Source organism: Rhinolophus ferrumequinum, chromosome 17 (assembly GCF_004115265.2).
Source record: "Rhinolophus ferrumequinum isolate MPI-CBG mRhiFer1 chromosome 17, mRhiFer1_v1.p, whole genome shotgun sequence".
NCBI classification, from domain to species: domain Eukaryota; kingdom Metazoa; phylum Chordata; class Mammalia; order Chiroptera; family Rhinolophidae; genus Rhinolophus; species Rhinolophus ferrumequinum.
The window spans coordinates 44,016,845-44,036,604 of record NC_046300.1 but is presented as its reverse complement, the minus strand read 5'-3'; the positions used below and the strand labels follow the sequence as shown (position 1 = coordinate 44,036,604).

At 51.9% G+C, this 19,760-nt stretch overlaps 2 protein-coding genes across 10 annotated transcripts; both read left to right on the top strand.

Annotated features, from left to right (window-relative positions):
* Positions 1-8: 8 nt before the first annotated feature.
* On the top strand, positions 9-11,304 carry IL17RC (interleukin 17 receptor C). 8 transcript variants are annotated; one of them, XM_033132346.1, is made up of 19 exons: positions 9-161; positions 638-659; positions 858-1,035; positions 1,274-1,348; positions 1,435-1,544; positions 2,361-2,472; positions 2,807-2,851; positions 4,570-4,709; positions 4,931-4,990; positions 6,592-6,646; positions 6,736-6,917; positions 7,016-7,066; positions 8,024-8,069; positions 8,223-8,344; positions 8,614-8,673; positions 9,220-9,268; positions 10,308-10,403; positions 10,520-10,558; positions 10,652-11,304. In XM_033132346.1, exons 3-19 carry the CDS (start codon positions 1,017-1,019, stop codon positions 11,278-11,280), a joined length of 1,890 nt encoding a protein of 629 aa, XP_032988237.1. In that variant the 5' UTR covers positions 9-161; positions 638-659; positions 858-1,016; the 3' UTR covers positions 11,281-11,304. The 8 variants fall into 8 exon arrangements, with proteins under 8 accessions (XP_032988237.1, XP_032988231.1, XP_032988230.1 ...); XM_033132340.1 differs by having other exon boundaries at positions 9-337; positions 858-1,010; positions 10,655-11,304; XM_033132339.1 differs by having other exon boundaries at positions 9-337; positions 858-1,010.
* Positions 11,305-11,441: 137 nt separating this feature from the next.
* CRELD1 (cysteine rich with EGF like domains 1) lies at positions 11,442-19,647 on the top strand. Of its 2 annotated transcripts, XM_033132349.1 has the most exons (11): positions 11,442-11,574; positions 12,045-12,237; positions 12,482-12,564; positions 15,087-15,197; positions 15,519-15,610; positions 16,219-16,395; positions 16,482-16,577; positions 17,520-17,603; positions 17,756-17,851; positions 18,058-18,192; positions 19,008-19,647. In XM_033132349.1, the coding sequence occupies exons 2-11, from the start codon at positions 12,064-12,066 to the stop codon at positions 19,220-19,222; spliced, it is 1,263 nt and encodes a 420-aa protein (XP_032988240.1). In that variant the 5' UTR covers positions 11,442-11,574; positions 12,045-12,063; the 3' UTR covers positions 19,223-19,647. The 2 variants fall into 2 exon arrangements, with proteins under 2 accessions (XP_032988240.1, XP_032988239.1); XM_033132348.1 differs by lacking the exon at positions 11,442-11,574 and having other exon boundaries at positions 11,584-12,237.
* Positions 19,648-19,760: the final 113 nt, after the last annotated feature.

Here is a 19,760-nt window from a genome sequence, read left to right as displayed (position 1 = left end):
CTGCCGGGAACCAAAACGAAAGCACTCGTTCGCTGGGACTGAGACTGGAATCAGGACTCCCAGGAGGGGAGTGCCCAAGCTAGCCAGCGCGGGGACCCCGGAGGCTGGGGAGAGATTCTGGCCCCTCCTTCCCAAAGGCACAGGGCTGAGTGGGAACAGAGGTGAGGTGTCTGCCCCCCTTTGGGGGGGCAGGACAGGGCCTCAGGCCTGGGTGCTGCCTGGCACCTGGAAGATGCCTGTGCCCTGGTTCCTGCTGTCCTTGGCACTGGGCCGAAGCCCCGTGGTCCTCTCTCTGGAGAGAATTGTGGGGCCTCAGGACACTGCTCGCTGCTCTCCGGTGAGTCTGGAGTCCGGGGAGGGTTGGGGAAGGCTCAGGGTTCAGTCTGAGGCCCATCAGGGCCCTAGCCTGGCTCCTGTCACTGTCACCACCAGCACCAGAACTGCCCTGGCTGGTCTGTCTGGTACTGATGGGGTAAGAGAGGAACGGGGAGGGGCAGGGGCAAGAGCCTGGTCTGTCTTCCTCTGGGAGGAGCTTGGGATAGGGAACCCCAGAAAGAGGTAGGTGGGGGGTTTCAGACAGGGAACGATGGTTAGATTTGGGAGCCTAATCTCTGACTCTCCTTTACCTCCTTCCCAGGGCCTCTCCTGCCACCTCTGGGGTGAGTAGCCCTACTTTTAGAGAGAAAAGGACTTTCAAGGTTGGTGGAAGGGAGGGGAGCTGTCCCAGTTCCATGCCCTCATGGCCATCCCTCAGCCCAGGAATTACCCAAAGCTCTTGGGCCCTCTGGGGGGTGTCAGGTACAACCAAACTCTGGGTTTGGAACGGCTTCAGCGCTCACCCGGTCCTTCATGCACAGACGGTGACTTGTTCTGCCTGCCTGGGAGCATTGTGTCCGCTCCAGGACCCGTGCTGGTGCCCACACGCCTGCAGACAGAGCTGGTGCTGAGGTGCCACCAGGAGACTGACTGTGGCCTGTGTGTGCGTGTGGCTGTCCACTTGGCTGTGCGTGGTGAGCATGTCATCCACGTACACATGTGAGTGTGTCTGGGAGGGGCCTAAGTACTGGGGCATCTATCTGCCAGGCAGCCCTGGACAGCCTCTGTCCTCCTGGAGGATGCTGCTGAAGGACCTCCAGGCCAGTCTGGTCTCCCATCCCACCCCCAGGCCCCAGGCCTGGCCCCTGCTTTCTCGAACTGCACTTTCTGGAAGCCAAACCCAAAGCCAGCCCAGAGCAGGGGGCCTGACCTGAGCCTTGTTCTTCGGTCCTTCCAGGTCACTGGGAAGAGCCTAAAGATGAGGAAGGAATTGGAAGAGCAGCTGACTCAGAGCGTGAGGAGCCTAGGAATGGTGAGAAGCTGGCTGACCCAACTGTCCCTCACCAGGACCGCGCGTGGTCCCTGGGCCTGACCAACCCCCTGCCCTGTTGCTCACAGCCTCTCTCCAGGCCCAAGTTCTACTCTCCTTCCATAGCTACACTACTGCCCGCTGTGTCCTGCTGGAGGTGGAAGTGCCTGCTGCCCTCGTGCAGTCTGGTCAGTCTGTGGTATGTGAAATAATAACAACAATAACCACCACCTCTAAATATGAAATCTGTAAAGTGCTTCCACATGCATGATTTCTTTAAGTCCTGATTGGGATCAGGGCTGTAGGCAAGTCCTTTTAGCCTTTCATGCCTTAGTTTTCCTGTCTGTGAAGTGGGGATAAGAGTAGTCCTATTTCATATGGTTCTTGTGAGAATTAAATGAGGTGATAATGCCATGAACTAGGGATTATTATAACCCCCATTTTGCAGATAGGGAAACTGAGACTTGGAGAGGGAAAGTTTGTGGGCAGGATCCACTCCTTTGACTTCCTGCCATACCACGTCTGCCCCATGGTGCAGAGTGTTGGGGCTACCTCAGGAGGGTGTATCCCCACTCAGGCCAAATCACTAAACCCTATGACTTCCTCCTACCCCCAGCCAATATCCTCTGATCTGGGAAATTGTAGAGAACATTTGTTGGCCTACCTCCCAGGGCAATCGTGAGGACCACTGAGGCACTGGATGTGAAAACCACTGCTGTGGGGAGGGGTGTCTGAGCACCTTAGCTTTATCCACGTGATCCAGGACAGCCAGGGTTGGGGCAGGGACTCACGTAGCCAGGGCCCTTATTCCTGCCCTGCTGACACCCCTATTGAGAGTATGTGCTTTAGAATTAGGGGATCTTGAGGGAAACTTCAATGGCAGAATTTCAAGCCATACAGTACAAATATAGTCATTAATTAGGGAAGAAGGGAGGGGTCCACGCAGAGGAGCTAGAGCCTTTGGCCGGATTCTAAACCCTATACCACCAGCTTTCTGCCACCCCTCTCCTCACAGGGCTCTGTAGTATTTGACTGTTTCGAGGCTGCTCTGGGGACTGAGGTGCAAATCTGGTCATATACGCAGCCCACGTACCAGAAAGAACTCAATTTCACACAGCAGCTGCCTGGTAAGTGGCCCTAGAGCCTCAGGGGCCCCAAGTCCTGGCCCCCCTAGTCTCTCTCCCCTTTGGTCACTCCCCTTCTGCTTTCACCACCTCCCTCGTCCTGTCCACTGTTAGGCAGCAGCGTGAGCTCTCATCCTCCTCAGTCAGTCCCTCTTGCCTCCTCTCCCGAGGTGACGTGGCTTTCCTGGCCCTGGGGAATGTGCTTCGGGGACTGGATAGATGTGGGTGGTATTTAGGGGACAGGGAGCCCTTTCCAGAGTTCCCCATGAGTTGGGCTGCCCACCTTGTTTCCTTGGTCCCCAGTCTTACCGGAGGCTTTTCTGTGATCTCTCCCCAGACTGCAGGGGACATGAAATTCGGGACATCATCCAGAGCTGCTGGGGTAGGGGCAGGGCCAGCGGGACTGGGAGGAGGGAGGGCCAGGTTCTGGAGTATGAGGAACCCTTGGAGTTGGATTCAGGTCTGGGCTGACACATCCCAGAAGCTGGCAGAGCTCATTCATCCATCCATCCATCCATCCATCCATCCATCCATCCATCCATCACACATGAACTGCAATAGCTCCAACTTTGTGCCAGGCACTAGGAATATAAAGGTGAATCTCTTACTCCCTATAACAAATATTTATTAGTACCAGGGACATCTAGAGGCCCAAAGCATTGTCAAGATTATGGTGTCCCTCCCCCATGTATCAAATAAAAATAATATTAAATCATAAAATAAGGGCCAAGAAAGTCAAGGTTCTGATGGTTTTTCCCATGCACTAGATTTTTTTGTTTTGTATTTTCTTTTTATTGTGGTATAACACATACAGAAAGTGTATAAAGCACACTAATTTTAATGTTCAGTTCTATTACTTTTTACATATGTATACATTTGCAATAACTACCACCCAGATCAAGATATAAACACTGTGTTTTTTTCCTAATCCGCCGTCTTGAATCTCTACTCTCACTGTGATGTTTTTTGAACTCTTAAATTATTTCAACCTCATTTTCTTTTTCGTTCCTTTAATCTTAAGGTTGGCTTGCCTGCCTCTGGTAATCCATTAAAGACCACTTGGCACCAGAACTTTGAGGATACAGATACACATCATGCATTTCATGTCTTCATTCATTCAGTTACACATTGGTTTACTTATTCAACAGATATTTATTGAGTACTTAGCCTGCACAAGGCATAGCACTAGGCACTGGAGATAAATCAATAAACAAAACTGACAAAATCCCTGCCCAGAGCCAACATTCTAGCTGGGAGTCAGGGTCAGGGTCAAGGTGCGGGTGGGGGAGGACACGATAAACACTGGGGGATGTGAACTATGCAATAGTTAGAGGGTGCAATAGTTAGATTAGTGCTAGGGAGAAAATGCAGGGAAGGGGGATAGGGAGGTTAGGAGTTGTAGCTGTCAGGAATGGCCTCACTCTAAAGCAGGGGTGTCCAAACTGCAGCCCGCAATCCATTTTTAATTGGCCCGCAGCAAATTCCAAAAATATATTTAGTTTACTTAAATAAACCAGGTGAGGCAATACGTACTTCACCTCGAGTGAGTGGCCCGGCTGTTTGTGTATTTTACCGCATAAGGCCCTTGGTGGAAAACGTTGAAAAAAGTTTGGACATCCCTGCTCTAAAGGGTTCCATTCAGAGGGAACAGTCAGTGCAAAGGGCCTGAGGCAGGAGTGTGTCTGGTATGTTTCAGTGTGTCTGCAGCAAATTAATTAGTGCTAGCCGATAAGGCTAGAGTGGTCACAGCAGCCAGATTGGGTAGGGCCTTGCAAGCCATTGTAAGGACGCCATCTTCTACTCTGGGAGTAATATGGGGGGCCATCAGAGGGTTCTGAGCAGAGGAGAATTATTTATTTTACAGTGGTTACAGTATCCTTCTGGCTGCAGAGAGAGAATCGGGGGAAGGGTGGTCTCAAAACCCATACTGGGGCCTGCATGGGTTTGGTCCCCGGCTGCTGGGGACACAGGCTCTGCCCTCCAGGGGCCTCCCTACATAAGGAGTTTGAAGGGCACTCCAAAGTGTCAGTTGGTGAATATGGCCCAGGCGTGGGTGTACAGGGGAGTGAGGGGGTCTGTCTTTCTTTGGCTCCCCCACAGCCTTGCCGTGGCTCAACGTGTCTGCAGATGGTGACGACGTGCACCTGGTGCTGGACGTCTCTGAGGAGCAGCACGTCGGCCTCTCCCTGTACTGGGACCAGGTCAAGAGCCCTACAAAGCCCTGGTGGCACAGAAACTTGGTGAGGCTGCCCCCTCCCCACGTCCATTCCCACTCTAGGCCCAGGCCCATGCTAAGGATATGCATGCATTATAAGGGGACACTTGAAGAGGACACAGCGACCCACACCCAAAGCAGGTGTTGGTGGGGGAACTACTTCCTGCCTGGTTTCCTCAACCTTGGCCTCCAGCCTTCCCCTCTTCCTTATCTTCTACAACTTCCCCACTTCCGCTTGTCCCACAGACTGGACCGCACACCATTACATTGAACCACACAGACCTGGTTCCCTGTCTCTGTATTCAGGTAGGAGCAGAGTCCAGCTGGGTGCCAGGGGAAGGGGACTGGGGAGTTGGTGAGGGCAGTGGGCCTCACTGTCTTTTCTCACCAACCTTCACCCTCCTCTTTGAGATGGAAACGATGGCTGGCCTTCCCCTGAACTTTGCTGTCCTATGCCTTCTGACTATTGCATGCTCTGAATGCTCTTCCTGATCCTCTATACACAGGACTCCTACTTATGCTTCATGGCACATTATTCAGATGTCACCACCTCCTGGAAGCCTTTCTTTACTCCTCCAATTCCCTCTCTGTGTGCCCCTGAAGGGCAGAACATGTGCTGTAAACTCAGATGGGTTTGGATCCTGACTCTTGCCATTTGTTAGCGATGTGACCTTGGGCAAGTCACTGCACCTCTCTGAGCCTCTTTTCCTATCTGTAAAATGTGAATCATAACAGTACCGACTTCCTAGGGCTGTTATAAGGAAATGTGCCACATCTAATCTTGTATATGTTGGCTCTTTTCTCTCCGTCTAATTGCACATTTGTTATCAGGTCCCATCTATTTGACATCTGACAGCAATGCCTCTCATTCTTTTTCCCTCTCCTCTCCATCTCAGCCGTTTGGGCTTCTAGCATCTCTCCTCTAGACTGTTTCAATAAGTTCCTGCCTCCCAGAGCTTTTCTGGAATTTTGGACCCCATATTCTGACCCCCAACTAAACCATTTCCACTGTGTCTTTCCCATGATTCCCCTTCATGGGAATTTTGTTCCATCCAGATGGAGCTATTGATCAAGATACACCCACCTCTGTGCTTTTGCTTAGGTGGCCCCACTACCTGAAATGCCCCCACTTCTTTCCATTCATCCAAATCCGTACAACTCACATAACACCTTTCCCAAAGCTTTTCTCCAACTTCCTGGCCTCTCCTATCTACACATCTCCTTGCACTTCTTCCTTGTCCATGCATCACCTCCTTTTTTTCTTTTTTTAATTTGCGCACCTGTCTCATTTCTTAATACAACAGATGCTCAATAAATGAGTGATCAAATTATTAATTTATGTACATGTTTTATCCTTAATGCAACTGTGAATTTGTCATTTCCTTGAAGTCAAGGAAATAATATCTAATTCAAATTTAGTAGGGCAAGGCTCCCCCAGACCCTTGCCCAATGCCTGGCACGTAGTAGGTGCTCTTAATTAAAGGTTTGCTGAGTAAATTATTATCTCTAATGCTTAGCACAGGACTAAGCACATAATAGATACATTTTAAAAGTCTATTGAAAGAATAAATGGATGTGTCCTTAACACCTAGGACAGTGCCTGGCACAGAGGTTCTCACAAAGTGATCGTGGATTTAATTATTGAACGTCTCTAAGGCCTACCATAGTGCTAAGGCACACAGTGGGTACTCATTAATAGTTTTTAAATGAAGGTGTTGCCAGATGGTGGCATAGGGTTTGCTGAAAAGAATAAACGTGTGCATCTCTAGAACCTTGCACAGGGTGAAAAGACCGAACATTTCAAATATCAGCCTAAAAGCGTCCCCAGTGCCTCGCAGAGGGCCTGGCACATGCTCCTGGAAGGCTGGCTGGGTTGAACTAACTGTGGAGTCCTGTTTGCCTTCCAGGTGTGGCCTCTGGAGCCCGACTCGGTCAGGACGAGCATCTGTCCCTTTAGGAAAGGTGAGCGGACCTGCAGGGGCCAGAGTGGGGAGTGGTGCAGGTGGTTACAGGCAGGGCGTGCAGTGATGGACTCAGCCTTCTCCCTGCAGACCCCCGTGCACACCGCAACCTCTGGCGTGCTGCCCGGCTGCGGCTGCTGCCCCCGCGGGGCTGGCGGCTAGACGCGCCATGCTCGCTGTCTGCAGAGGCCACACTGTGCTGGCAGGCACTCGGTGGGGGTCCCTGCCAGCCGCTGGTCCCGCCCCTGTCCCAAGAGAATGTCACTGTGAACGTAAGCATGGCAGAGAGCGGTGCCGTTGCCGGGTGGGGGAGGAAGGAGAGCGGAGGGGGCCACCTTTCATGACCCCACCCATTCCCCTCTTATCACAGAAGGCCCTTGAGTTCCCATTGCTGAAAGGCCACCCTAACCTCTGTGTCCAGGTAAGAAGCGGATGCCAGAGCGCTGTGTTGGCTGTGTTGGGGGCAGGACCCCCACCCCTCACCCTTGGCAGGGACCACCCCAGACAAGGCACTGTCTCCTGGACCCACTTTATTCTTGGGTCCCTGGAGCAAAATGGTCACGGGCTTCCTCTTTAGTATAGGAGTTCCACTATTTACTTTAGCAGTGCATGGGACCCTGGCAAGTCACTTCACCTCTCTGAAGGTCAATCTCATCGGTTTAATGGGGATGTTAATAGTAACTACTTCATTAAATAAGAGAAGAGCTTCACCTTAGGGACTGGCACAGTCTAAACGCTCAACAAATATTAGCTACTTTTATTATTGTTATCATTATTCTATTTCCCTACCTGTATAATGGATTGCTCTACAACTTCAAAGGATAATTATAAACATATTCATTCAAGATTTATTGAGCATCTGCTATGTGCCAGGCACTGTTTTAGGCACTTGGGATAGATGTCAGTGAATAAAACCAATAAATATTGCCATCTTTATAGAGCTTATGTTCTAAAGGAGAAAGGCAGACAACAGATGTAACAAGTAAATTATTATAATATGCTAAAATTGTGGAAATGTGGGGAAGGACAAGGGAGGATTGGGGTTGCAATTTCAAGTGGGGTGGTCAGGTGAGGCCTCTTTGAGAAGGTGGTTACATGAGAAGGGAATGTATGCATTTTGTCAGACATGAAAAGAGCTAATTTAGGGTCACAAGGACCATTAGCACAGATGAACTCACAAGGCCGAGGCTGAAAAAGATGGAGTGACTCCTAATCATCCAGCCTGGAACCCAGATCTGCCTAAGGTCAGGTCCAGAGTGCAGATGCCCCACCCCCACCCAAACAGGCCTCCGCTTGCCTGTCCCTTCTCTTCTGGTCTTTCTGGCCTTGGCTCTTTTTTTTTTTTTTTGTGCCCCTGACCCTGGCCCCTTCTAAGCAGGTGAGCAGCTGGGAGAAGCTGCAGCTGCAAGAGTGCTTGTGGTCTGGTGAGTGGGGCCTGGATGAGGGTGGGGCAGGGCCATTGCAATAGGGGTGAACACTGAAAGTGCCAGCTCCTGGAGGTGAAGGTCAGGCATGGTGGGTGCACATGGCAGCCCCCAGCAAGGTTGGGTCTCAGAGTGGGCTCTCACCCCTTTCAGACTCTCTGGGGCCCCTCAAGGATGATATGCTGCTGGTGGAGACACGAGGCCCCCAGAACAACACATCACTCTGTGCCTTGGAACCCAGTGGCTGCACCCCACTGCTCAGCAGGGCCTCCACAGTGAGTGCTGGGGGACCCTCCTCCATGTATCTCTCCAGCTCCATCTCAAACCTGGCCTCAAATTTTCCCTGCATTCAATGTTCCCCTCCTCTGTGCCAGGCTCTGTGCTGGTCTCTGGGAACGTGGGGGTGATTCAAACCTGAGCCCTGTTCTCAGTGGCCTCTCAGAAGGCTCCCAGCCCCCAAAACCCCAATCTGCTCAGCTGCAGCCTGGTGGTCTCCTAAGTGCAGTGCCCCTAGGTGACAGCCCCCTACCCTTTGGCTTGGCAGAGGGCAGCTCGCGTTGGAGAGCACTTACTACAAGACCTGCAGTCAGGCCAGTGTCTACAGGTGAGTAGGTGGCAAGAGGGCCCTGCCCCAACGCCCAAGAACAATAGCCCTAACATTTTACCTTCAGCCTCTTCCACCTCTTCCTGGGCCCAACAGAGGGCACGAGGGGACTCTCCCTCCTCCTAGATAGAGGCCTCTTCACTGTCCTTCTAGCACCCACCCACCACCTATTTGTGCTTAGTTTGTGTGCAGTTCTGGGAAAGCTATGAGTTGAAGAAGTATAGTTCCTGTCCCCGAGTTGTTCACTGCTTGCTAAACACCAGTAAACAGATAACAGTTACATGTGCTAAGCACTGATCTCCAGGGAGAGCTTCAAGGAAGGGTCTTTTCATGTGGGTCGGCTCTGGCATGGAGGAAGGCACCGTCCAGACAGTCGGCACAGCCTGAGCAAAGGCAGAGCAGCTTGAGGGAACCTGCAGTGTGTGTGTGGGGGGGGAGAAAACATGCACAGTGGAGGCTGTGAATTTGGCGATCAGGCTGGCTAGAACTTGGCGAGTGTTAAGCACCAAGCTAAGGGCTTTGGGCTTGGTCGTTTGTGTCTTACAGCTGTGGGACGGTGACTTGGGAGCACTATGGGCCTGCCCCATGAATAAGTGTGAGTATAACAAGAAGTGCCCTTCCTCTTCCCAGCTCTCCAGGAGCTAGAATCGTGACGGGGACCATTCCTGGGGGCAGCATATGCAATGGCCTTGTTCTTCCCTGGCTCAGATAAATCAGAGGGTCACTCCTTCATTTATTCAGAAACTATGACGAGAACTTACAGGGCATCCCAATCTCACCAACAAGACACAATCCTTGCCCCCACCCCAGCCATAGAAGGCTAGAAGGACGTTAGCGTCACATCACTTACATTTAGTAAGTGTGAGCTATGGAAGCACTCACTACAATGTCAAAGGGAACGCATGAGTGCATATCATGGGGACCTGACCTGGGTGAGGCGAGGAGATCAGAGAAAAGGTTCAAGCTGAACTCTGAAGGCTGATCTACATGAAGGGGGTAGAGATGCAGTTTTGGGAAGACTGCGGGGTGCTTTTTTTGAAGAACTCCAAGGTGGTCAGTGGGGCTGGAATGTCTTGGGAGGCAGGCCTCTGTCCTGCGATGAGGACGCAAGGGCCTAGGGAGCCAACAGAAGGAATTTGGAATTTACATTAAGAGCAGCTTAAATAAGAGAGCTTCCCAAAAGGCTATAATCAAACTTGTATTTTTAAAAGATCTCTGGGGCTGCCATGTGGTGAATGAATTGGAAGCAAAAAGAGGTCAGGGACACCCGTGAGAAGGCTGTTGCAGTCATCCGAGAGAGTGAAGTCAAGGACCAGGCCGCTCTGGGCTTAGGGGACAATAATATTGCTGACATTTGAGCACTTACTATGGCTTTATGTCTATTAATATATGTGGTTCTCACAACCCCATCAGTAGGTTCTATTGTTAACCCAGTTTTACAGAGGTGAGAACAGGCAGAAAGTGAAGTCACTTACTAGTAGATGGATCTATGGTCATATACTGGCTTTGACACTATGTGCTGTGGACTTTGGCCAAGTCACTTCATTTCTCTGAGCTTCAGTTTTTCTCCTTCGTGAAGTGGGGTGAAAGTGTAAGGCCTCTAAGTAGCCCATCTCCTCCCTTGGGCTTCCCAGATACCCACCAACGCTGGGCCCTGGTGTGGCTGGCCTGCCTACTCTTAGCCGCTGTGCTTTTCCTGCTCCTCCTTCTCAAAAAGGACCATGTGAAAGGTGAGCAATTCCAGGCTCCCTATTCCCCAGGGGCAGGGCTGGAGTGGCCTTGGGAGATCACGGAGAGGAGGTAGCCGCTGAACTCACCTGCTGCCTCCGCCCCTTTCCCCTAACAGGGTGGCTGAGGCTCTTGAAGGAGGATGTCCACGCGGGGGGTGAGTGTGAGCACACGCAGGGCCGGGGGCCGCCCCCAGAGGGCTGGGCCTCCGGCCATCTCACGTCTTCCCTCCCGCTGTTTTCTCTGGCAGCAGCCGCCAAGAGCCGCGCGGCTCTGCTCCTCTACTCGGCCGACGACGAGGGCTTCGAGCGCCTGGTGGGCGCCCTGGCGTCGGCGCTGTGCCAGCTGCCTTTGCGCGTGGCCGTGGACCTCTGGAGCCGTCGTGAACTGAGCGCGCATGGGCCCCTGGCCTGGTTTCACGCGCAGCGGCGCCAGACCCTACAGGAGGGCGGCGTGGTGGTCCTGCTCTTCTCGCCTGGGGCCGTGGCGCTGTGTCACGAGTGGCTACAGGACAGCGCGTCGGCGTCCGGGGTGCACAGCCCGCACGACGCCTTCGCCGCCTCACTCAGCTGCGTGTTGCCCGACTTCTTGCAGGGCCGGGCGCCCGGCCGCTACATCGGGGCCTATTTCGATAGTCTGCTCCGTCCGGACGCCGTGCCCACCCTGTTCCGCGCTGTGCCTGTCTTCGCCCTGCCTTCCCAGCTGCCCGACTTCCTGCGAGCCCTGCAGGGACCCGGCGTCCCCCGCCCGGGGCGGCTCGCGGACAGGGCGGAGCAAGTGTCCCGAGCCCTTCAGCCCGCCCTGGACTGCTGCCTCCGACCCCCAGGGACCCCAGAGACAGGACGCGAGATGGGACCTGAGGCAGGGGACAGGACTTGAATAAAGGCAGACGCTATTTTTCTATTCATGTCTCTTCACGTGTATCTCTGAGCCAGCAGCTAACCTGGCACGCCGCCCGCGGCCCACGTACCCTTTAATCACCCGACAGGTGCAGCCCGGCGCCGCCTCTGGTTGGCTGGCGCGAGATGACGCACTTGCACATGGCCCATCACCATTGGCTGCGGCGTGGACTCCGCCCTCCGGACTGCGGAGCTGGCGTAGGTTGTACGTCTTAACGCAGGCGGCGGCGGCGGCGGCGCTGGGGAGACTGAGCCGTCAGCGCCGGAGGGCTGGGTGGGTCGTGTTTTCCTCCCCCGCCATCTGCTGGTCTGGATCCTCCCTGGCTGACTCGTAGGCCGTGAACCTGACCCCTTCTCTTCATATCCGGACCTTGGCTCTTCCCTCCAAGACCGCCCATCGGCCTCTTCTCCCCCAGTACTTGGAATCTGACCCATTCTCCATAGCTCCGCTGATCCGGTCCCCAACAACCCATATTCAGACGCTAAAACAATGGGCTGATTCCTGTCCCCGTGCCAAGGATCTAGGCTACCTCCCCAACTGTAACGAGGATAACTTATTCCCGTCCTAGAATTGCAAAACAGGCTCATTTCCCCACCATCTGCCCTTTCCCGGCCATACCCCAGTCTAACCTCTTTTTACAATAACACAGGTCTGGGCTCCCAGACCCATGGCACCTTAGAACCGACCCTTTTCTTTCTCTCCTGGCTCCTCCAGCGAACCCTCCGCATGCTCTCTATCTACAGGTCCCCAGCCTGGGAAAAGATGGCCCCTCGACCCCCGAGGGGCCTGGTCCCAGCTCTGCTCTGGGGTCTGAGCCTCTTCTTCAGTCTCCCAGGCCCAGTTTGGCTCCAGCCCTCTCCACCTCCCCAGTCTTCTCCCCGAACTGAGCCCCACCCGTGTCATACGTGCCGGGGATTGGTCGACAGCTTTAACAAGGTGGGTGCACCAGCAACCTATTAGGAGGGTCCCAGCTACTAGAGCAAAGTGATTGAGAGTGGGGAGTCTGGGATGCAAGTCTGTATGGACTCAAGTCACAACTGGTTACTTACCAGTTGTATGGCTTTGGGCAGGTTGCCTATCTGTGCCTCAGTTTCCTGGTCAGTGAAATAGCGAAGTGCTAGAATGTGCCAAGCAGTCTGTACTTCTATACTTAGGTATTACTAATTTTCTCCATTTCCAGGGTCTGGAGAGAACCATTCGGGACAACTTTGGAGGTGGAAACACTGCCTGGGAGGAAGAGAAGTTGTCTAAATACAAAGACAGGTAAGGGGCTGGAGGGGTGGGTTTGAATACCTCACCTCCCAATCTCTCCTCTACTGGTGGGGGCCTAGATCCTCTTGGGGAGTGCTTACTCATTCAACAAATATCACTGAACATCTATAGTACAGCAGTAAACAAGGCAAGCCAAATCCCATCTTCAAGGAGCTTACATTCTTGTAGGGGAAACATACGATAAATAAGGAAATAAGTAATATTATATCAGGTGAAGAACAGTAATGCTGGGTGGACTACAGAAAAGTGGGAACTGTGGTGTTCAAGGTGTGACATTTGAACAGAGACCTGAAGTGAAGCAAGCAATGGGACAATCAGGGAAGAATGTGGACAGAGTGGAACTACGCTTGGTGTATTTGAGAAGTGGCTGGAATGGAGGGAGCAGAAGGGAAGTGGTAGAAGGTGAAGGCAGAAGCCCAGCCTTAAAGGCCACAGAAAGCACTTTAGATTCCATTCTGAGTAGAGAGGGAAGCCATTGGAAGGTTTTGAGCAGAGCAGTAATGTGGTCTTTAAAAGATCATCCACATGGCTGTGTAGCAAACAGACTATAGGGATCCAGCGTGGAGGAAGCAGGGAGACCAGCTGGGAGGCTAATGCGTAATCAAGGCCTGAGGGCAGCATGAGCTAGTGTGGTTTCTAGTGATGGAGGTGGTGAGAAGGGATCAAATTCTGGGTATATTTTGCAGATAGACTGATAGGACTTAATGGATTCATTATGGGGTATGAGGGAAAAGGAATAAAAGATGCTTACTAGGTATTGGGCCTGAGCAACTGGGTGAATTATGGGGCTATCTTCTGAGATGGGTAAAACTGGGGAAGGAGATTTAGGGAAGGGGTGGAATTGGATGTTCTCTTTGAATGTGTTGGGCTGAGATGTCCATTAAACAGTCAAGTTGAGTTAGATTTAGGAGTTTGAAGTCTGGGAAGAAGTAGGAGCTGAAAACATGAATTTTGGAGTCATCAGCATATAGTCAGTATATAAAGCCGTGGGAGGAGATGAGATTATATTGAGAGGAAAGGCGTGAGCCCTAGGCCATCCAGCTTTTCAAAGTCAGATTGAGGAGAAGGAATCAGCAAAGACTTGGAGTTAGACCTGGTTGTCATTTTTGACCCTTGGTACCCTAGGAAAGGTCTCTTAACCTCTCTGAGCCTGAGTGTCCTCATCTGTAAAACAGATATTAATATCTGCTTTGCCTATTTCATAGGATTGTGGTGAGGATTGAACTGTGATGGCCACTAGAAAGAAAAGGTTTTATTATGTAACATTGGTCATTTTCCTTTCCCTCAGTGGGCCTCAGTTTCCTTGTTTGGAAATGAGGGGATTGGCCAAGATAACCCTAGGAGCACTTCCAGCTCTATAATGGCTCCTGATTTCGTTTTGTGCTTTTAATCACCTCCTCCTATATGCCAGGCACTGTGTCAAATCCTTTAAGTACATAATATAATACATTACATATGTGTGTGTGTATGTGTGTGTGTGTGTATATATATATATATATGTGTGTGTGTGTGTGTGTATATATAGATATTTAAATTTTTTTATTGAGGTAGAATACACAAAACATAAAATTTAGCATTATAGACATGTTGTACATTCACAGTGTTGGGCAACCATGGCCACTATCTAGTTCCAGAACATTTTCATCCAAACAGAAACTCCATCTCCATTAAGCAATCACTCCTCATTCTCCCCTTCCCCCAGCCCTTGGAAACTATTAATCTGCTTTCTATCTCTATGGGTTTGCTAATTCTGTTGTAATCCTACAATATGTAGCTTTTTACGTCTGGCTTTTCTTTCACTCAGCATAATGTTTTCAAGATTCATCCATATTGTAGCATGTATCAGTACTTCATTCCTTTTTAAGTCTTAATAATATTCTGTTGTATGGATAGACCACATTTTGTTTATCCATTGATTAGTCGATGGATATCTGGGTTGTTTCTACCTTTTGGCTATTGTGTATAGTGTTGCTATGAACATTTCTGTTAACAAGTTTTTGTTTGAACACCCGTTTTCCATTGTTTTTGGTATTAACCCAGGAGTGCAATTACTGTGCCATATGGTGATTCCATGTTTAAATTATTGAGGAATTGCCAAACTGTTTCCCACAATGGCTGCACCATTTTTCATTCCCACTTGCAATGTAGGAAAGTTCCAATTTCTCCACATCCTCACCAACACTGGTTATATGATGTATTTTTAATTACATCTACCCAGCAAGGGTATATATTCCATTGTGCAGATGTAAGAACTGAGGTATCGAACAACAAACCTGCAGGGGAGGTATTATCCCCATTTTACAGAAGAGAAAACAGGTTCAAGAGTGGTTAAGTGACTTGCCTAAGGTCACATAACTAGATTTGAACCCAGGTCTGTCTGACTCCCAAAACCAATACCCCTTTCATTATGCTGCATGGCATTTCTTTGACACTGTCATAGCACAAGGAGTGGTGGGAGAGGAGACCTTAAGGAGGACAGTAGGTGGAATGAGCATGTTCCCTTGTCCGGCCAGTGAGACCCGCCTGGTAGAGGTGCTTGAGAGCGTGTGCAGCAAGTCAGACTTTGAGTGCCACCGCCTGCTGGAGCTGAGTGAGGAGCTGGTGGAGAGCTGGTGGTTTCACAAGTGAGTGGTGTGGGTGCCTTCCCTGGAAGGGGGCCACCGCCAGGGCTTGGTGGTAAAGCAGGGGCTTGCATGCTAGGGGCTGTGTCCTGGTTTGGCTCCTTCTTCCAGACCCACATCTGCCAAGGACTGGCTGGTGGACAAGCTCTGCTGCGAGCTTCAGTTTACCCCTCTGCCAAATGGGGGAAAGGGCATTGGTCAGGGGCCTTACGGGTCTTCTGCCGCAGATGGGTTGTGTCCCAGATTCTGTGGGAGTTTGGGGTTGGGCAGCACCTCTGACACTGTCTCAGGCCCCCATACTGTCACACCATCTCCCCGCCTCAGGCAGCAGGAAGCCCCAGACCTCTTCCAATGGCTCTGCTCAGATTCCCTGAAGCTCTGCTGCCCCTCAGGCACCTTCGGGCCCTCCTGCCTTCGTGAGTTATTCAAGTTCCTCTTGGGTGCTGGGGGGGGACTGCTGAGGCCAGGGAGCCAGTCCTGGCACTGCCCCCAGCTGGCTGTTTGAGCTTAGGCTGCTCAGATAACTTCTCTGGACCTCAGTTTTCACCTGCCTCACAGGCTGGTGAGATGAACAAATCCATGGGGAACGGCTCTGAAAAAAGATACAGGGCTAGACTGAATCACATGTAGCTGTGGTTTTTATCATGTATTTGAGAGATGTCCCGACCCCAACGCCTCATTTCCCATGCCTGGATCAGACTTGGCCCCCATTCCCTGGACTAAGGGGACCTTCCTAGGGGTACATGCTGCCGTAAAGCCCCATTGTCACCTCCTTTTTCTACACAGAGTCCTCAGTCTGGTGGTGATCTTATTACCAGCCCCTTTTAGAAAAATCTCTCTGGGAGCTACAGATAAAGAATTAGTGACAAAGATGGTCAATTCAGTCTTTGGTTAAGTAAATTTCAGAAGTTTTATGATAAAATATTATGTTGCCATTAAAATAAAGTTTTCTCTCCAAAAATGTTAATATGTTTTCTATACAAGATCATATGTACAGTCTCACCCATTTGGTGTCTGCCTACAGCATGTCCTGGGGGTGCAGAGAAGCCCTGCGGTGGCTATGGGCAGTGTGAAGGGGAAGGGACTCGAGGGGGCAGCGGGTACTGCGACTGCCGAGCCGGCTATGGGGGTGAGGCCTGTGGCCAGTGCGGCCTCGGCTACTTTGAGGTGGAGCGCAACGCCAGCCATCTGGTATGTTCGGGTAGGTAGCACCAAAAGGTGTGGCACTGGGCAGGGGCAGATGGGGTGCCTGCCTGCCCATCCTCATGCTGCCCCCGTTCCACCCAGCTTGTTTTGGCCCCTGTGCCCGCTGCTCGGGACCTGAGGAATCAAATTGTTTACAGTGCAAGAAGGGTTGGGCCCTGCATCACCTCAAGTGTGTAGGTGAGTGGCGGCCTGTTCTAGCTCTGGGGAGGTGGGCAGGGGCCTGGGCTTGGTTCCCCATCAGTAACTACATCTTTGGGCGAGATCAACAGTCCCCATCTTCGTGGAGAGCTCAGCCTGGTTGTCAAGGCAGAAAAGTAACCAGGCACTTGCAGTACAGACTGACCCTTGTACAGTGTGAGATGTCCCTGGTCCAGCTCAGTGGTGATGGGGAATCAGGAAAGGCTTCTTACAGGAGGTGTCACTTAGGCCAAGTCTGAAAAATTGAGGAACAGTTAGACAGAGGAATGAGGATACCGAACGTGGGTCAGGAAACCTGGGTATGAGACTTGGTTTGGTCTCAAACCTAGCCATTTATGTAGATGAGAATAAAGGCTAAGCTGCTATAACAAAAAGTTCCCCAAAGATTGTGGGTCAGAGAATATAGAGGTTTATTTTTATCTCATATCACAGTCTCAAAGCAAGTGGTCCAGGCTGGCAGGGAAACTCTGCTTATCACAATCATCCAAGAACCCAGATTCCTTCTTTCTTACTGTGGGGTCCTTCCACTGGTTGTTATCGTTGTGGTTGAGGCTGGGTCACGGACACCTCCGTGTTCCATGACCTGGCACTCAGGAGTAAAAAAGGGAAGAAAGTGCATGGAGGAGTCCAGGCGTGTTGTTTTCAGGCTAAGCTGAAAGTGGAGCACATCACTTGTGTTTATATCCTGTTGGCCAGAACTCAACCACAGGGCCATACTGAGCTGCAAGGCAGGTTGGAAAACGTGGTCTCTACCTGGGCAGCCTAGAGTCCAGCTACACCTCTACTTCTGTGTTGGTGGACAGCCTGCAGTGTCTGCCATATCATTTGAGCCTGGGAAGTCCATTCCCCAGCAATCCTAGCCTCAGCTTCCCTGTTAGTGAATTAGGGACTGAAATCCCTACCCTGCCCGCCTCTCTGCAGATATCGATGAGTGTGGCACAGAGCGAGCCAGCTGTAGAGCTGACCAATTCTGCGTGAACACAGAGGGCTCCTATGAGTGCCGAGGTGAGTGTCCATTCCTGCGGAGGAGGGGACGTGGGGAGGGTAGGGGGAGCTGCTCCATGCCAGTTCCCCCCAAACTTCTGCCTTCTCAGGCACCAGAATCCCCCTAGGCCTAGGGGCAGCTCTTACCCTCGTCTCTCCTCTTCTTTCTCCAGACTGTGCCAAGGCTTGTCTGGGCTGCATGGGGGCAGGGCCGGGCCGCTGTAAGAAGTGTAGCCCTGGCTACCAGCAGGTGGGCTCCAAGTGTCTCGGTGAGTCTCCTCTAATGGGGCACAGGCACCTTGGAGTGCCTTGCCACCACCAATTGAGGGGCTGGAATATGGACAAGGCAGCGGAAGGAAGGGTGGAATGTTACTCGGGCAAGGGCAGAAGGGAGTGTCGTGTGAGACGGAGTCAGGGGTGCTGCATGTGGCACCCTGGCAGTCAGGGCTCTGACCCCTCCTTGCCTTCCCTCAAGATGTGGACGAGTGTGAGACAGAGGTGTGTCCAGGAGAGAATGAGCAGTGCGAGAACACAGAGGGCAGTTACCGCTGCGTCTGTGCGGAGGGCTACAAACAGATTGAGAACATCTGTGTGAAGGAGCAGATCCCAGGTGAGCCCGAACTTGGCCCCCAGGAATCTGGGGAGGTGTCCTCATCTAGGGAGAGGGCCAGCAAACCCCTTCTCCAGGCAGTTACAGGCCCTGCCCTCCCCCCTGATGCAGCCCCCATGAGGCTGAATTGAGACCTGAAACCTACATCTGGTCTCCAGAAGGCTTTTGGTGGCCTCACATCTCTCCAGGGTAGAAAGAAAATAAGACTTGGCATCAAGTCACTGCCTCCCTGAGCCTCTTTCCTCATCTGTCCAATGGGACCACTCCTAGCCCTGGCCTGTCAAGAGCTGTTGTAGGCTGCAGTGTGGTGACATGAAGGACAATCAGTGGTGACAATAGTGAGCGGTCCTGCAGCTCTTACCATGCCAGATGCTATTCGAAGCATGTTGCATGTATTAACTCATTTCACCCCTAAAACAAATCCAGTGCTGTTGGGTATATTTCTCATCCCCATTTTACATAGTGGAAACTAGGGTGCAGAGACATGAAGCAGCTTGCCCAGGGCCACATGGCAAGCAGGTTGCAGAGCTGGGAGTCGTATCCTGGCAGTCGGGCTCTGGAGCTGATCTAGTACTTGAAACATGTGCTCTGTTGCAACTCGCCCATTGCATGGCCTTGGGCAAACCCCTTCACCTCTCTGAGCCTCAGTTTCCCATTTAGTGACCCAGTGATAATAACCGCCCCTCTCAGAGCTGTTCTCAGCAGTAAATGACGTCATGTGCTGGCATACCAGGCAGGCATGTGTCAATGATCGGGTGTGTGGGGAACTCCAGGAATGGGGCAGGAGGGACAGGTGCTTCTCTTGTTCCTCGCAGAGTCAGCAGGCTTCTTCTCGGAGATGACGGAGGACGAGCTGGTGGTGCTGCAGCAGATGTTCTTCGGTGTCATCATCTGTGCACTGGCCACGCTGGCTGCCAAAGGCGACTTGGTCTTCACCGCCATCTTCATTGGGGCTGTGGCAGCCATGACTGGCTACTGGTTGTCAGAGCGCAGTGACCGTGTGCTGGAAGGCTTCATCAAGGGCAGATAGTCTCTGCCACACCTGCAGGATCTCCTCCTACCCAGGCTGTCCCCAGAGGGCAGGCCTTTCCTACCTGAACACTCAAGGTAGCTTGCTTTATTTTTGAGAGGGGGTCAGCACCCCCTACCTACCGGCGGAGGTGAGGCCCCTGGGTGAGGAAGCAGCCCTGAAGGTGGATGCCATGAGTTCTTGACTTTGGGGGGACTGGGCAAGCTTCACATTGTGTGTGGATTTTAAAAGAAAAGTGTCTCCTTATGGTGGCTGCTAGTGAGCTTTGGCCCCTGCCTGGATGAGGGGGGTACCTGCAGGGGTGAGCCCATCACAGCCTCCTCTTGCCAGCTGCATGCTGCCAGCTCCTATTCCGTGTTTACCCTCCACCCCTCAGCCACTGATTTATTTATTCATCTCAGGAAATAAAGGTCTTGGAAAAAGGAGAAGCTTCAGACTTAACTACTTCTTGTCCCCCACTCACCATGGGTTGGCCTAAGTTACTGAGACTCCTCCACCCCCCATCTTTGGGGAAGTTGTCTAAAACCCTGGGAAATTG

Excerpts from the sequence above, each read along its gene's own strand:
- CRELD1 (XM_033132348.1), top strand. The coding sequence starts at position 12,028 with ATGCTCTCTATCTACAGGTCCCCAGCCTGGGAAAAGATGGCCCCTCGA. Across the intron at positions 15,198-15,518 it reads GAGAGCTGGTGGTTTCACAA|GCAGCAGGAAGCCCCAGACC; the intron begins GTGAGTGGTGTG and ends TCCCCGCCTCAG. Across the intron at positions 17,852-18,057 it reads GGTGGGCTCCAAGTGTCTCG|ATGTGGACGAGTGTGAGACA; the intron begins GTGAGTCTCCTC and ends CCTTCCCTCAAG.
- IL17RC (XM_033132339.1), top strand. The coding sequence starts at position 233 with ATGCCTGTGCCCTGGTTCCTGCTGTCCTTGGCACTGGGCCGAAGCCCC. Across the intron at positions 1,545-2,360 it reads TGCAGTCTGGTCAGTCTGTG|GGCTCTGTAGTATTTGACTG; the intron begins GTATGTGAAATA and ends CTCTCCTCACAG. Across the intron at positions 6,918-7,015 it reads AAGAGAATGTCACTGTGAAC|AAGGCCCTTGAGTTCCCATT; the intron begins GTAAGCATGGCA and ends CTCTTATCACAG.